At 49.0% G+C, this 16,139-nt stretch overlaps 1 protein-coding gene across 1 annotated transcript in view; it reads right to left on the minus strand.

The window, feature by feature from the left end:
* The window catches only part of unc119a1 (unc-119 lipid binding chaperone a1), a 69,920-nt gene extending 54,467 nt beyond the window's left edge, over positions 1-15,453 (minus strand). Inside the window, exon 1 of the mRNA XM_085964605.1 lies at positions 15,043-15,453. Within this exon, the coding sequence (XP_085820731.1) occupies positions 15,043-15,229 (187 nt within the window). The 5' untranslated portion in view covers positions 15,230-15,453. The remainder of the gene's footprint in view (positions 1-15,042) is intronic.
* Positions 15,454-16,139: the final 686 nt, after the last annotated feature.

Here is a 16,139-nt window from a genome sequence, read left to right on the forward strand (position 1 = left end):
ATTAGTTCTGTCGTTACTGATGCCGATAGTTTCTCCAACCATAAAGCGGCATTAAGCAGCTGACGATACTTGTCCAAACGAAGGGTGGGAGGGGCTGGAGCCTGGCAGCGGGTTAACACTTGTAGGGAGTTATCCCTCCCATCAGAACGGATTGAAACCCACTGTTGTGGGAGAGCGGGCAGCTCGCAGTGTGATTATGCTGCAACAATCTGTTGCTTCTAACATCATAAAGCACTTGAGGGACTAAAGACTGAACCACTGCCAGGTATAAATAAATCTTTGTATGATCCACCTGCTTTGGAATATTCTTATTTAAACCATTATCCATCCATCACAGTAGATGCCAGTCAGAGCTAAAGTCATATTGGTATAAATAGGACACGGGTAAAAGAACAATGTACTGAAGAAACGACACTGTTATACAGTGACAGACCTGTACCCACCAGTATTGTACCCCAGGGTTATACCGAGACAGACCTGTACCCACTAGTACTGTACCCCAGTGTTACACAGCGACAGACCTGTACCCACCAGTACTGTACCCCAGTGTTATGCAGTGACAGACCTGTACCCACCAGTACTGTACCCCAGTGTTATAGTGACAGACCTGTACCCACCAGTACTGTATCCGTTATAGTGACAGACCTGTACCCACTAGTACTGTACCCCAGTGTTATAGTGGCAGACCTGTGCCCACCAGTACTGTATCCCAGTGTTATACAGTGACAGACCTGTACCCACCAGTACTGTACCCCAGGGTTATACCGTGACAGACCTGTACCCACTAGTACTGTACCCCAGTGTTATACAGTGACAGACCTGTACCCACCAGTGCTGTACCCGTGTTATACAGTGACAGACCTATACCCACTAGTACTGTACCCCAGTGTTATACAGTGACAGACCTGTACCCACCAATACTGTACCCCAGTGTTTCCCTGCTGTCCGCCACAGGGAAAGTCATCGCAAGAATCCTCCTCAATCGCCTTCTCCCAGTGGCCGAAGAGCTCCTCCCAGAGTCGCAATGTGGATTCCGACCACTAAGGGGCACAATGGACATGATCTTCACTGCACGTCAATTACAAGAGAAATGAAGGGAACAGCACCAACCGCTGTACATGGCCTTCTTTGATCTCACAAAGGCCTTCGACACGGTCAACCGTGAGGGATTATGGAGTGTCCTCCTCAAATTCGGCTGCCCTCAAAAGTTTGTCACCATCCTCCGCCTGCTTCACGACGACATGCAAGCCGTGATCCTGACCAATGGTTCCACCACAGACCCAATTCACGTACGAACCGGGGTCAAACAAGGCTGTCATCGCACCAACGCCCTTCTCGATCTTCCTTGCTGCAATGCTCCATCTCACCCTCAGTAAGCTCACCGCTGGAGTTAAGCTAATTTACAGAATAAACGGGAAACTGTTCAACCTCCGTCGCCTCCAGTCCAGATCCAAGGTCGTCCCATCCTCTGTCGACGAATTACAGTATGCAGATGACGCTTGCGTCTGCGCTCACTCAGAGGTCGAACTCCAAACCATCGTCAACACCTTCACCGAAGCGTATGAGCATGGGCTTTACACTAAACATCCATAAGACAAAGGTCCTCTACCAACCTGCCCCCGCCACACAATACTGCCCCCCCGATTATCAAAATCCACGACAAGGCCTTGGACAACGTGGACCACTTTCCATACCTCGGGAGCCTACTGTCAACAAGGGCAGATGTCGACGACGAAGTCCAACACCGCCTTCAGTGTGCCAGTGCAGCCTTCGGTCACCTGAGGAAGAGAGTGTTTGAAGACCAGGACCTCAAACCCGGCACTAAGCTCATGGTCTACAGAGCAGTAGTGATACCCGCCCTCCTGTATGCCTCAGAGACATGGATCATGTACAGCAGGCACCTCAAAGCACTGGAGAGGTACCACCAACGCTGCCTCCGCAAGATCCTGCAAATCCATTGGCAGGATAGGCGCACCAACGTCAGTGTTCTTGCTCAGGCCAACATCCCCAGCATCGAAGCTTTGACCACGCTCAATCAGCTCCGATGGACGGGTCACATCGTTCGCACGCCCGATACGAGACTCCCAAAACAAGCGCTCTACTTGGAACTCCGACACGGCAAGAGAGCCCCAGGTGGGCAGAGGAAACGCTTCAAGGACACTCTCAAAGTGTAACATCCCCACCGACACCTGGGAATCCCTGGCCCAAGACCGCACAAAGTGGAGGAGAAGCATCCGGGAAGACGCCGAACACCTCGAGTCTCTTCGCCGGGAGCAAGCGGAAACCAAGCGCAGGCAGCGCAAGGAGTGCACATCAACCCAAGCACCCCACCCACCCGCCCCTTCAACCACCGTCTGCCCCACCTGTGACAGAGACTGTAGGTCCTGCATTGGACTCATCAGTCACCTGAGAACTCATTTTTAATGTGGAAGCAAGTCATCCTCGGTTCCGAGGGACTGCCTAAGAAGAACCCCAGTTTTATACAATGACAGACCTGTACCCACCAGTACTGTACCCCAGTGTTAGTGACAGACCTGTACCCACTAGTACTGTACCCGTATTATACAGAGACAGACCTGTACCCACCAGTACTGTACCCCATTGTTATACAGTGACAGACCTGTACCCACCAGTGCTGAACCCAGTGTTATACAGTGACAGACCCGTACCCACCAGTGCTGAACCCAGTGTTAGTGACAGACCTGTACCCACCAGTACTGTACCCCAGTTATACAGTGACAGACCTGTACCCACCAGTGCTGAACCCAGTGTTATACAGTGACAGACCTGTACCCACCAGTGCTGAACCCAGTGTTATACAGTGACAGACCTGTACCCACCAGTGCTGAACCCAGTGTTATACAGTGACAGACCTGTACCCACCAGTGCTGAACCCAGTGTTATACAGTGACAGACCTGTACCCACCAGTACTGTACTCGTTATACAGCGACAGACCTGTACCCACCAGTACTGTACCCGTGTTATACAGTGACAGACCTGTGCCCACCAGTACTGTACCCGTTATACAGCGACAGACCTGTGCCCACCAGTACTGTACCCCAGTGTTATACAGTGACAGACCTGTACCCACCAGTACTGTACTCGTTATACAGTGACAGACCTGTACCCACCAGTACTGTACTCGTTATACAGTGACAGACCTGTGCCCACCAGTACTGTACTCGTTATACAGTGACAGACCTGTACCCACCAGTACTGTACTCGTTATACAGTGACAGACCTGTACCCACCAGTACTGTACTCGTTATACAGTGACAGACCTGTACCCACCAGTACTGTACCCCAGTGTTATACAGTGACAGACCTGTGCCCACCAGTACTGTACCCGTTATACAGCGACAGACCTGTGCCCACCAGTACTGTACCCCAGTGTTATACAGTGACAGACCTGTACCCACCAGTACTGTACCCGTTATACAGCGACAGACCTGTGCCCACCAGTACTGTACCCCAGTGTTATAGTGACAGACCTGTACCCACCAGTACTGTACCCCAGTGTTAGTGACAGACCTGTGCCCACCAGTACTGTACCCCAGTGTTAGTGACAGACCTGTGCCCACCAGTACTGTACCCGTTATACAGCGACAGACCTGTGCCCACCAGTACTGTACCCCAGTGTTATACAGCGACAGACCTGTGCCCACCAGTACTGTACCCCAGTGTCAGCGACAGACCTGTACCCACCAGTACTGTACTCGTTATACAGCGACAGACCTGTGCCCACCAGTACTGTACCCCAGTGTTAGTGACAGACCTGTGCCCACCAGTACTGTACCCCAGTGTCAGTGACAGACCTGTGCCCACCAGTACTGTACCCCAGTGTCAGTGACAGACCTGAACACATCAGTACTGTACCCCAGTTTTATACAGTGACAGACCTGAACCCACCAGTACTGTATCTGTGTTATGCAGTGACAGACCTGTACCCCAGTTTTATAGTGACAGACCTGAACCCACCAGTACTGTATCTGTGTTATGCAGTGACAGACCTGTACCCCAGTTTTATAGTGACAGACCTGTACCCACCAGTACTGTACCCGTTATACAGTAGGGTTGCAAAATTCTGGGAATTTTTAAAAGAGGAAACTTTCCATGGGAATTTTGAGTTTTTTTGCACACTGATGGTTTTTGTCTCTGACCCTTATATTATCTTTGTCGTCAAAATAGACATACTGTTCCATACAAATAAAAACAGGCTTTCAAAACTTTATTTAGGTTATAATTTTGAACTTTATTGAACCCCCACAAAAAACCCCATCTAAAATAAAATAAAAAGAGCGTCAGCTTATTTAGCCTGTAATTTGTCCTTATTTTGTCCCTTTGAGTCTTCTACTCATGCGTCTTCTGAGTCTTCTACTCCTCATTGCTCCTCCTGATTCTCTGACTCTGGCTCTGACGTGTCCATTTCCTCCTCTGTGTCAGTGTCTAGCTGTGTGGTGGACACTTCTGTATCTGGCTCAATAAGTTGTAGGTTCGCCCGGATAGCCACCAGTTTCTCCACTCTCGTTAGTCAGCCTGTTGCGCACCTTTGTATGCGTATTCCCAAAAAGTGACCAGTTTCGTTCAGAGGCCGCTGATGAAGGTGGGATTTGGAGTATCACCAATGCAATAGGTGACAGGGCCTCAGATGCACAAAGTCCCTTCCACCAGGTATGTGCACCGATATGCTTGCATGATTCCCATATCCCATCCCCATTCCAAAGCCCTTGCTTGGTAGACTTCCCAGAACTTTGCCCACATCCAGATTGAGATGGAGTGAGAGGGTAGAAATCACACTGTAAGCGCTGTTGATCTGTTCTCCAGAAAGTATTGGTCTCCCAACATGCTTTGGGTCCAGCATGTATGCTGCAGCATGAATCGGCTTGACACAAAATTCTTGACGCGTCTGTATGAATTGAACAATTGCCTTCTCCTCTGCTTTGAGCAGCAGGGATGTGGGTAGGGCAATGCTGATTTGTTCTTTTAAAATCAGTAAAAAGCCTGAGAACATCTGACAATACAGCGTCATCTCCTTCAATCTGAGCAATTGCAGATGCTACTGGTGAGAGTAGTTTAAGGCTGCTAACCACTCTCTCCCAAAACACATCATCCAGCAGTATTTTCTTGATGGTGGTTTCCATATCCCCAGACTGGGATATTGCCATTTCTTGCAGCGACTCCTTACCCTCCAGAAGGCTGTTGTACATTATGACAACACCACCCCATCTAGTGTTGTTGGGCAGCTTCAGTGTGGTGTTCTTGTTCTTTGTCATTTGCTTGGAGTTGTAGGTTGCTGCAACTACCTGTTTTCCCCTGACATACTTAACAACTTGCTTGGCTCTCTTGTACAGTGCTTCCATGGTTCTCAAACCCATGATGTCCTTGAGGAGGTTAAGCCCATGAGCTGCGCACCCAATAGACGTAATACGAGGGTAGGCCTCCTCCACTTGAGCTCAAGCAGCCTTCATATTCGCAGCATTGTCAGTAACTACTGCAAAGACCTTTTGTGATCCAAGATCGTTGATGACCGCTGCAACACAGTCTGCCATCGCTATCGTTTCTTTGAGCTTTCCTTGGACTCTATTATACTCAGCCTCCAGCAAATAAGTAGACAAAGTATGTCTGGTGGGAGGACAGTATGCAGGGCGAATAACATTGAAAAATCTCTTCCAGTACACATTGGCTGTGAGCATGAGGGGTGAGCCTGTTGCATATACAGCTCGAGCAAGGCACTCATCTGCATTCTTCTGGCTATGGTTATCCATTGTATCAAAGAACCTTCCAACTGGGCCAGGAGTTGCTGATGATAGGGAGCCTGATGCTGAATGAGAACCATCATCTTCTTGAATGGAAGCAGAGGAACTCTGGGCTGACTGCTGTGAGCTTTGAGTGAAGTTGTTGCATTTGGATAAATGCTGCTGCATCTTTGTGGCATTCTTTACATATGGCTTTCTACAGTGTTTGCACATGTACACAGTCTTTCCATCTTTAATGCCTGGGGTAAAATGCTTCCACACATCCGACGGTAAACGTGGCATTGTTCCATGCAGAGAAATAAAGGGCATTCATCTCTGTGTCGAACTGCGGTCGATCAGCACGATTGCAACAGGGTGAGTACATTTTTGCTGATGCTCCATGTGATGGAAGCATGACCTGTACACACACGATGCTACATCACCAATAGTGTATTATTTTGTATATTTTAAATTGAAGGACAACAGAGTTCAACAAGTAACTGGTTTATTTGGTATAAAGTCTGATTTACTTACTGCATCATCACAACATCAGCTGAAAACAAAATGACTTCCCTCAGGACCCCTAACCTGGATCTTAAAAAAACTATAGCAGTCTTACAGATGCCTGCAGGCCAATCACAATTCGATATGCAAATATTACAAATAGAGGGAGCTAATCGCTCATCCACCCAATCAGGACACATTTGTTCACAGTCACACACAAAACTTGTAATTATTAAAACAAGCCAAGTAAGAAGATAAACATATATTGATTAAGAAATTCCTTAAAATTACTAAGAGATGGAATCTTAATTATTAAGAGAGGACCTGTGGAAAAAAAAGAAAGAAATACAAAAAAAACAATATTATGCTAACATGTGCTTTTTTGGGCAAAATTCCCAAGCTAAACTTCCCGTGGAAAATTTCCGGAAATTTACCGGAAACTTTCCACCCCTTTGCAACCCTATTATACAGTGACAGACCTGTACCCACCAGTACTGTACCCGTGTTATACCGTGACAAACCTGTACCCACCAGTACTGTACCCATGTTATAGTGACAGACCTGTACCCACCAGTACTGTACCCCGGTGTTATACAGTGACAGAACTGTACCCACCAGTACTGTACCCGTGTTATACATTGACAGACCTGTACCCACCAGTACTGTACCCCAGTGTTACAGCGACAGACCTGTACCCACCAGTACAGTACCCCAGTGTTATAGTGTGACAGACCTGTACCCACCAGTACTGTACCCACGTTATACAGCGACAGACCTGTGCCCACCAGTACTGTACCCCAGTGTTATACAGCGACAGATCTGTCCCGACCAGTACTGTACCCGTGTTATACAGCGACAGATCTGTCCCGACCAGTACTGTACCCCAGTGTTAGTGACAGACCTGTACCCACCAGTACTGTACCCATTTTATACAGTGACAGACCTGTACCCGCCAGCACTGTTCCCCAGTGTCAGACCTGTACCCATCAGTACCGTACCCCAGTTTTATACATGGCCGAGCTGTACCCACCAGTACTGTATCCCAGTGTTATACAGTGACAGACCTGTACCCACCAGTACTGTACCCGTCATAGTGACAGACCTGAACCCACCAGTACTGTAACCCAGTGTTATACAGTGACAGACCTGTACCCACCAGCACTGTACCCATGTTATACAGCGACAGACTTGTACCCACCAGCACTGTACCCAAGTGTTAGTGACAGACCTGTACCCACCAGTACTGTACCAGTGTTATACAGTGACAGACCTGTACCCGTTATACAGTGACAGACCTGTACCCACCAGCACTGTTCCCCAGTGTTATACAGCGATAGACCTGTACCCACCAGTACTGTACCCATGTTATACAGCGACAGACCTGTACCCACCCGTACTGTACCCCAGTGTTACAGTGACAGACCTGTACCGACCAGTACTGTACCCCAGTGTTACACAGAGAGACCTATATCCACCAGTACCGTACCCGTGTTATGCCGTGACAAACCTGTACCCACCAGTTCGCCTGGCACCTTCCCGTGCAAGCGCAGGAGATGTAACACTTGCCCTTATACCTCCCCCCTTCCCACTGTCCAGGGCCCCAAACACCCCTTCCAGGTGAAACAGTGATTTACTTGTACTTCTTGCAATCTAGTATACTGTATTCGCTGCTCACGTTGCGGTCTCCTCTACATTGGGGAGACCAAACGCAGATTGGGTGACTGCTTTGTGGAACATCTCTGTTCAGTCCGTAAGGGTGACCCCGAGCTTCCGGTCGCCTGTCATTTTAATTCACCGCTCCATTCCCACTCGGACCTCACCGTCCTTGGCCTCTTGCATTGTTCCACGGAAGCTCACCGTAAACCTGAGGAACAGCACCTCATCTTCCGATTAGGCACTCTGCAGCCTTCCAGACTCAATATCGAGTTCAACAATTTCAGATCATAACCTCGGCCCCCATTACATTTTTACTTATATTTTTTATCCACACTTTTGTTTTGGCCTTTTCCCCCCCACTTACTTTCTTTTTTTTCTCTCTCCCACATGGCAGCTGTCTCCCATTCTGCCAGAACATTTCACACCTAATCTAGAGCTGTCTTTTGTCTCCATTAGTCCTATCACCATCTCGTCTCGTTTTGAATACCTCTTAATGTCTCTTCTCTTTTGTTCTCTCCCAGCCTGGCCTCTTAATCTATTTCATTTCCTGTGCTTCTTTAGTCTTGACAAAGGGTTTTCACCCAAAACGTTGACTCTATTTTCTCTCCACGGATGTTGCCTGGCCTGCTGAGTTTTTCCAGCATTTTCTGTTGTTATTTCGGATTTCCAGCATCTGCAGTATTTTGCCACTGTACCCACCAGTACTGTACCCCAGTGTTATACAGTGACAGACCTGTACCCACCAGTACTGTACCCCAGTGTTATACAGTGACAGACCTGTACCCACCAGTACTGTACCCCAGTGTTATACAGTGACAGACCTGTACCCACCAGTACTGTACCCCAGTGTTATACAGTGACAGACCTGTACCCACCAGTACTGTACCCCAGTGTTATACAGCTCAAAATATTCTCTGCACAAAGAACATAAATTTGAAGGACAGAATCTAAAATTGTGGTTCTGGCTGTTTTTTTCAAATGGATACAGTGTGACATGGATACACACCCACTGTTACAATGTAGCAAAATCGCGGTGTTACTAATCCGGCTCTGCCACAGAAACCTTCTCGGGTTCGGTGTCATCACTCACTCCCATAAATAGTCTTTCGTTTACTGCCCTACCTCGACTTGTAGCAGAACTTGGGCTTGTAACTTAATTACCTCCAGGTGACCTGAGCCAGGTGTTTGTGTCTGTTGCACATGGGACTTTGTCAAACTCTCCAAAAGGCAGAGAGGCAAACACTTGTTGAGATCTGAGCTGGGTTGATAAACTGCTTTCGTCTGTGAGTGGGCGAGAACATGACAGATGGAATATAATGTGGATAAATGTGAAGTTATCCACTTCGGTAGAAAAAACAGAAATGCAGAGTATTTCCTAAATGGTGAAAGATTGGGGAATGCAGATGCTCAAAGGGACCTGGGTGTCCTTGTACATGAGTCACTGAAAGTGAATGTGCAGCAAGCCATTAGGAAGGCAAATGGTATGCTGGCCTTCATTACAAGAGGATTTGAGTACAGGAGTAAAGGGCCTTGGTGAGACCACACCTGGAGTACTGTGTACAATTCTGGTCTCCTTACCTAAGGAAGGATATACTTGCCATAGAGGGAGTGCAACGAAGGTTCACGAGATTGATTCCTGGGATGGCGGGACTGTCGTATGAGAAGAGATTGAGTAAACTAAGCCTGTATCCTCTTGAATTCAGAAGAATGAGAGGAGATCTCATTAAAGCATACAAAATTATTACAGGGCTTGATAGGATAGATGCTGGGAGAATGTTTCCCTTAGCTGGGGAGTCCATAATACGACAGCCAGTAACTGCAATCCAACGGTGATAATACAAGGTGTGTTGACATCACAAGGCTGGCGTTGCAATACCAACAGTTTTCTTCCCCCCTCCACAATATCCACCGGCCCATGGGTCGCGTAGCCCCACCCCAACCACAGGTCACATACACCACACACAGTTAACTGGAAGTTAGACACTCTACACACTGTTGTTTCCACCTAGATTGAGAATGCACCTTTAACTAGACTCATTTATAGTATTTGTTGGATGGTTTTTAATCCAAGAGTAAACAGTGATTTACTTGTACTTCTTGCAATCTAGTATACTGTATTCGCTGCTCACGGTGCGGTCTCCTCTACATTGGGGGAGACCAAACGCAGATTGGGTGACTGCTTTGCGGAACACCTCCGTTCAGTCCGGGTCGCCTGTCACTTTAATTCTCTGCTCCATTCCCACTCTGACCTCTCTGTTCCTGGCCATTTACACTGTTGCAACGAAGCTGAACGCAAGCTCGAGGAACAGCACCTCATCTTTCGATTAGGCACTTTACAGCCTTCTGGACTCAACATCGAGTTCAACAATTTCAGACCATAACCTCGGCCCCTATTTTTTTTCTCACATGGCAGCTGTTAATGATTCTGCCATTTCCATTTACACTTCATCTAGAGTCATCTTTTGTTTCTTAACTTGTCCCATTACCATCTCCTTTTGTCTTGAGAAAGCGGTTAAAAAGGCTTACGGGATCCTGGGCTTCATAAATAGAGGCATAGAGTACAAAAGTGTGGAAATGATGATGAACCTGTATAAAACACTGGTTCGGCCTGAACTGGAGTACTGTGTCCAATTCTGGGCACCACACTTTAGGAAGGATGTGAAGGCCTTAGAGACGGTGCAGAAAAGATTTACGAGAATGATTCCAGGGATGAGGGACTTCAGTTACGTGGATAGACTGGAGAAGCTGAGGTTGTTCTCCTTGGAGCAGAGCAGATTGAGAGGAGATTTGATAGAGGTGTTCAAAATCATGAGGGGTCTGGACAGAGTAGATAGAGAGAAACTGGTCCCATTGTCGGAAGGGTCGAGAACCAGAGGACACAGATTTAAGGTGGTTGGCAAAAGAACCAAAGGCGACATAAGAAAAAACTTTTTTTACTCAGCGAGTGGTGAGGATCTGGAATTCACTGCCTGAAAGGGTGGTGGAGGCAGACTCAATTACGGCTTTCAAAAGGGAGTTGAATAAGTATCTGAAGGAAAGAACTTTGCAGGGCTACAGGGAAAGGGCGGGGGAGTGAGACTAGCTGAAGTGCTCTTGCAGAAATCCGGCACGGGCTTGACGGGCCGAGTGGCCTCCTTCTGTGCTGTAACCATTCTATGATTTTATGCCTTGCACCATCATCTCCTTTGTCTTTTAATCTCTCCTGCCCTCCATCCTATCACAGACCTTCCCTTTTGTTCTTTCCTTCCCTCCCCCCTTTCCCTGCCCCTACACTTGCTTACAACCTGTTACAGCTCTAACTTTATCCAGTTCTGACGAAGGGTCATCAACCTGAAACGTTAACTCTGTTTCTCTCTCCACAGATGCTGCCTGACCTGCTGAGTATTTCCAGCAATTTCTGTTTTTATTTCAGATTTCCAGCATCTGCAGTATTTGCTGGAGTTCTTTGAGGAAGTAACATATAGGGTGGATAAAGGGGAACCAGTGGACGTAGTGTATTTAGACTTCCAAAAGGCATTTGACAAGGTGCCACACAAAAGATTATTGCTTAAAATAAAAAATCACAGGATTGGGGGTAATATTCTGGCATGGATAGAGGATTGGCTATCTAACAGAAGGCAGAGAGTTGGGATAAATGGTTCATTCTCAGACTGGCAATCAGTAACTAGTGGTGTTCTGCAGGGGTCAGTGCTGGGTCCCCAACTCTTTACAATCTATATTAATGATTTGGAGGAGGGGACCGAGTGTAACATATCAAAGTTTGCAGATGATACTAAGATGGGAGGGAAAGTAGTGAGTGAGGAGGACATAAAAAACCTGCAAGGGGACATAGACAGGCTAAGTAAGTGGGCAGAGATTTGGCAGATGGAATACAATACTGGAAAGTGTGAGGTTATGCACTTTGGCAGGAAAAATTGTAGAGCAAGTTATTATCTTAATGGCAAGAAACTGGAAAGTACTGAAGTACAAAGGGATCTGGGGGTCCTGGTGCACGAAACTCAAAAGGTTAGTATGCAGGTGCAGCAAGTGATTAAGAAGGCCAATGGAATGTTGGCTTTCATTGCTAGGGGGATAGAATATAAAAATAGGGAGGTATTGCTTCAGTTTTACAAGGTATTGGTGAGACCGCACCTGGAATACTGCATACAGTTTTGGTGTCCATACTTAAGAAAAGACATACTTGCGCTCGAGTCAGTACAAAGAAGGTTCACTCAGTTAATCCCGGGGATGAGGGGATGGACATATGAGGAGAGGTTGAGTAGATTGGGACTCTACTCATTGGAGTTCAGAAGAATGAGAGGCGATCTTATTGAAACATATAAGATTGTGAAGGGGTTGGATCGGGTGGATGCGGGGAGGATGTTCCCGATGATGGGTGAAACTAGAACTAGGGGGCATAGTCTTAGAATAAGGGGCTGCTCTTTCAAAACTGAGATGAGGAGGAACTACTTCACTCAGAGGGTGGTAGATCCATGGAATATGCTGCCCCAAAAAGCTGTAGAAGCTACATCATTACATAAATTTAAAACAGAAATAGACAGTTTCCTAGAAGTAAAGGGAATTAAGGGTTACGGGGAGCGGGCAGGAATTTGGACATGAGTCTAGGTTCGGATCGGACATGGCCCTGTGGGTAGCGGAGCGGGCCCAGGGGCCGTGTAGCCTGATCCTGCTCCTATTTCTTGTGTCTAATTCTGATAGATTCAGGAGATGGTTCTGTGATAGCAGATTGGCAGTTAGGATCAGATCAGCCATGATCATATTAAATGGCGGAGCAGGCTCGAGGGGCCGATTGGCCTACTCCTGCTCCTATTTCTTATGTTCTTATGTTCTTATTTTGCTTTAGTAAAATTGTCTGGGTGGACAGCGAGTTAGACACTGGCCTTTAAGAACATAAGAATTAGGAGCAGGAGTCGGCCATTCGACCCCTCAAGCCTGCTCCGCCATTCAATAAGATCGTGGCTGATCTTCTACCTCATCTCCACTTTCCTGCCCGATCCCTATATCCCTTGATTCCCTTAATATTCAAAATTCTATCGATCTCTGTCTTGAATATACTCAACGACTGAGCCTCCACAGCCCTCTGGAGTAGAGAATTCCAAAGATTCACCACTCTCGGAGTGAAGAAATTCCTCCTCATCTCAGTCCTAAATGGCCGACTCCTTATTCGGAGACTGTGACCCCTGATTCTAGACTCCCCAGCCAGGGGGAACATCTTCCCTGCATCTACCATGTAAATCCCTGCAAGCCTTTCCCGTCTAGGTGGGCAGTGAGTGAGACTCTGTAGGGTGGGGGGGGTGGGGGCGGGTGAGGGATGTAGTTCAGGCAGAGTCTTAATCCAGCACTAACATCCCTCGCCTAACCACACAAGATATCCTCAACTCAGTAAGCATGCTCAGCGCCGAGTCCATACGACATGATAAATAAACTCCCGACTATAGAAGTAAACATTCCCACTTTAAGTTTTGTTTTTGGGCACTTCTAGTTGCAGATGTTGCCAGTGGCCGCACTCGGTGGGGCAATAACTCCAGGGTATAAGAACTCCCAGGGGTAATCTCGAGTTACAAACCACAGTGTACAATGGGGAGGGGGGAAATCAAGGGATATGGGGATAGTGCAGGAAAGTGGAGCTGAGGTAGAAGATCAGCCATGATCTCATTGAATGGCAGAGCAGGCTCGAGGGGCCGTGTGGCGGAGCAGGCTTGAGGGGCCAAACTGCTCCTATTTCTTATGTTCTTATGAAAGTGTAAATGAAACATGGATCCACACAGAGATCAACAACTTCTGATTAAATAGCAACTTTAAGGATTAAAACAATGATGAAAATCGGTGTGTCGGACCCTGTGATGTCACCCACGGAGCACAGTTCTGGACACAAATATTCAGTCCCTTGGCGTCCCTGACAGCTGGGGAGAACCCAACATCTCACTCCATACAGGCAACCGCTGGGTGGGAAGGGGATGAACTCGGATCCCCCCGGATAGTAGCATGGTTTACACCCGCTCTTTGCCCCAGATTTTGCTGCTGATGTCCTTCTCTGTAACTTTATCTAACCCAGGGCACTGGGTTTCTTTCAAATTTTTTTTTACGCCTGTACAGTTCAAGGGAAAGTGTGAATGACATCAGGCTAGTGCCAACACACTGAAAATTGTAATGTTTTGAAAAATAATGTTCCCCAGGTGACATCACAGAGCAGACAGGCCAGTCTTGCTGCAGCATTCTCACTGGCAGTTGGAGCAGGAACAAACAGATTCAGCAAATGCCAGTCACTGGGAGAGGCACACTCAGTTTGGGTTTAAAAATCGGACCGGTTTTGAAGGCAGATCAGCTCCATGCCACCCCGATATGTCTAAAGACGCTCAGATTCTCAATCTCGCTCCTTTCACTATTGCTCGCTGGATATTCATTGTTGGCAGCTGCATGAGCTGACTGTCCAGACAGAGGGGGCTCGTTTCACAAGGGGGCAAATCCTGCCCTTCTTCCCCCATCACCCCTCCACAGCCCCGGGAGCCTGGATTTAGAGTAATAGGGTTCTTGTGCCCTCTCTCACCCCCCCAGCCCCGGGAGTCTGGATTTAGAGCAATGGGGTTCCTGTGCCTTCTTTCACCCCCCAGCCCCGGGAGCCTGGATTTGGGGTATTGGGGGTCCTGTGCCCTCTCTCGCCCCCCCAGCCCCGGGAATCTGGATTTGGGGTATCCGCTGGCTCCTGACACCGTGGCCCTGGCCCTGCACACAGCCCGCCCGCCCCCAAGACTAGTGATTTTGGGGTACGGGGGGGGGGCGCTCCAGGGCTTTGTGCCTCCATCCCTCCCCGCCTGCCAGTCTCAGAATCGGGGCTCCTGAAACCCTGTACCCCCTGGGGGCCTGGCACTGGGGTCTCTGCCCCCTCTCCCCACCCCCACCCCTGGGGGCCTGGCACTGGGGTCTCTGCCCCCTCTCCCCACCCCCAGACCTGGGGGCCTGGCACTGGGGTCTCTGCCCCCTCTCCCCACCCCCAGAGGCCTGGCACTGGGGTCTCTGCCCCCTCTCCCACCCCCAGACCTGGGGGCCTGGCACTTGGGTCTCTGCCCCCTCTCCCCACAGGTGCCTGGTTCTGGGGCTCTGGACCCCTCTCTCTCCCCCCCACCCAGTCTCTCTCCCCTCACTCACTCTGGGTGATCTTCTGCAGCCCCAGCACGTCCTCGGGAGACACGCTGTCCTTCTGCAGCAGCTGCTCCTCGGTGGTGGCCGGGAGCCCGTCGGCCGGCGGCGCCTTCTTCACCTTCATGCCGGCCGGCTCCGGCTGCTGCTGCGGGGCGCTAGCGCTGCTCAGGGCTGTGGTGCCAGAAAAGCTCATGTCTGTGCGGCCGCCGCCTTCCCGGAGCCCAGGCTCTGCTCCCGCCACCCGCCTGCTCCGGTTCTAATGCGCGTTTGTTCCGCTCCGGCTCTAATGCGCGTTTGTTCCGCTCCGGCTCCGATCCTGTCCCGGGTCGCGGCTCAGCTCCGGCTCCAGTCCAGCTCCGGGTTGGCTCTGCTCCAGCTCCGGGTTTGCCGGCTCTCACCTGCTCAAACCGTTACACTGTATCCAAGGCGGGCCGCACCACTGCCACCCGGGGGGGAAATCACACTCCCCCACCACTCCACATGGACTCATCCTCCCCCCACAACCATCCCATTCACAAAACGCCACGCTCCGCCTATTCACCAGACAGGGAGGATTTACCCCTCCCAGCAGAAAGCCTCACATTTTTACCCCGCGGAATGCCATCGCCCCCCCCCCGGTGTGAGGGAATGGTACAATCCGTTTGCAGCAAATTAATTCCAACACAAACCGGGTTCAATTCACAGCTGATGGCATTATTTTAATGCTGGGAAGTTAATGATGGCAGCTATATGTCTGAATTATATAATAAATAAAATGCAGCCTGTTGCAAGGATTGCAAGTATTTAATTTCTGTAGAATACGCTGCAAGTGCAGAGCTGTCTTAAAGGGGCACCGCTGTCTCCGGCGGTTGAGCGACTGTCCCCGTGAAATCCGAGCTCCCACCGCTAGTTATTCTCCTGTGGTCCCTGCTGGGAAGTGGATGTCCTGGCCGGCCTCCCATCTTCCACCCTCCGTAAACTTCAGCTCATCCAAAACTCTGCTGCCCCTGTCCTAACTCGCACCAAGTCCCGTTCACCCATCACCCCCTGTGCTCGCTGACCTACATTGGCTCCCAGTCCAACAACACCTCGATTTTAAAATTCTCAACCTTGTTTTCAAATCC

The sequence above is a fragment of the Somniosus microcephalus genome, chromosome 22, assembly GCF_052327205.1.
Source record: "Somniosus microcephalus isolate GS21.2 chromosome 22, FLI_Smic_1.0, whole genome shotgun sequence".
In the NCBI taxonomy this organism is placed as follows: Eukaryota; Metazoa; Chordata; class Chondrichthyes; order Squaliformes; family Somniosidae; genus Somniosus; species Somniosus microcephalus.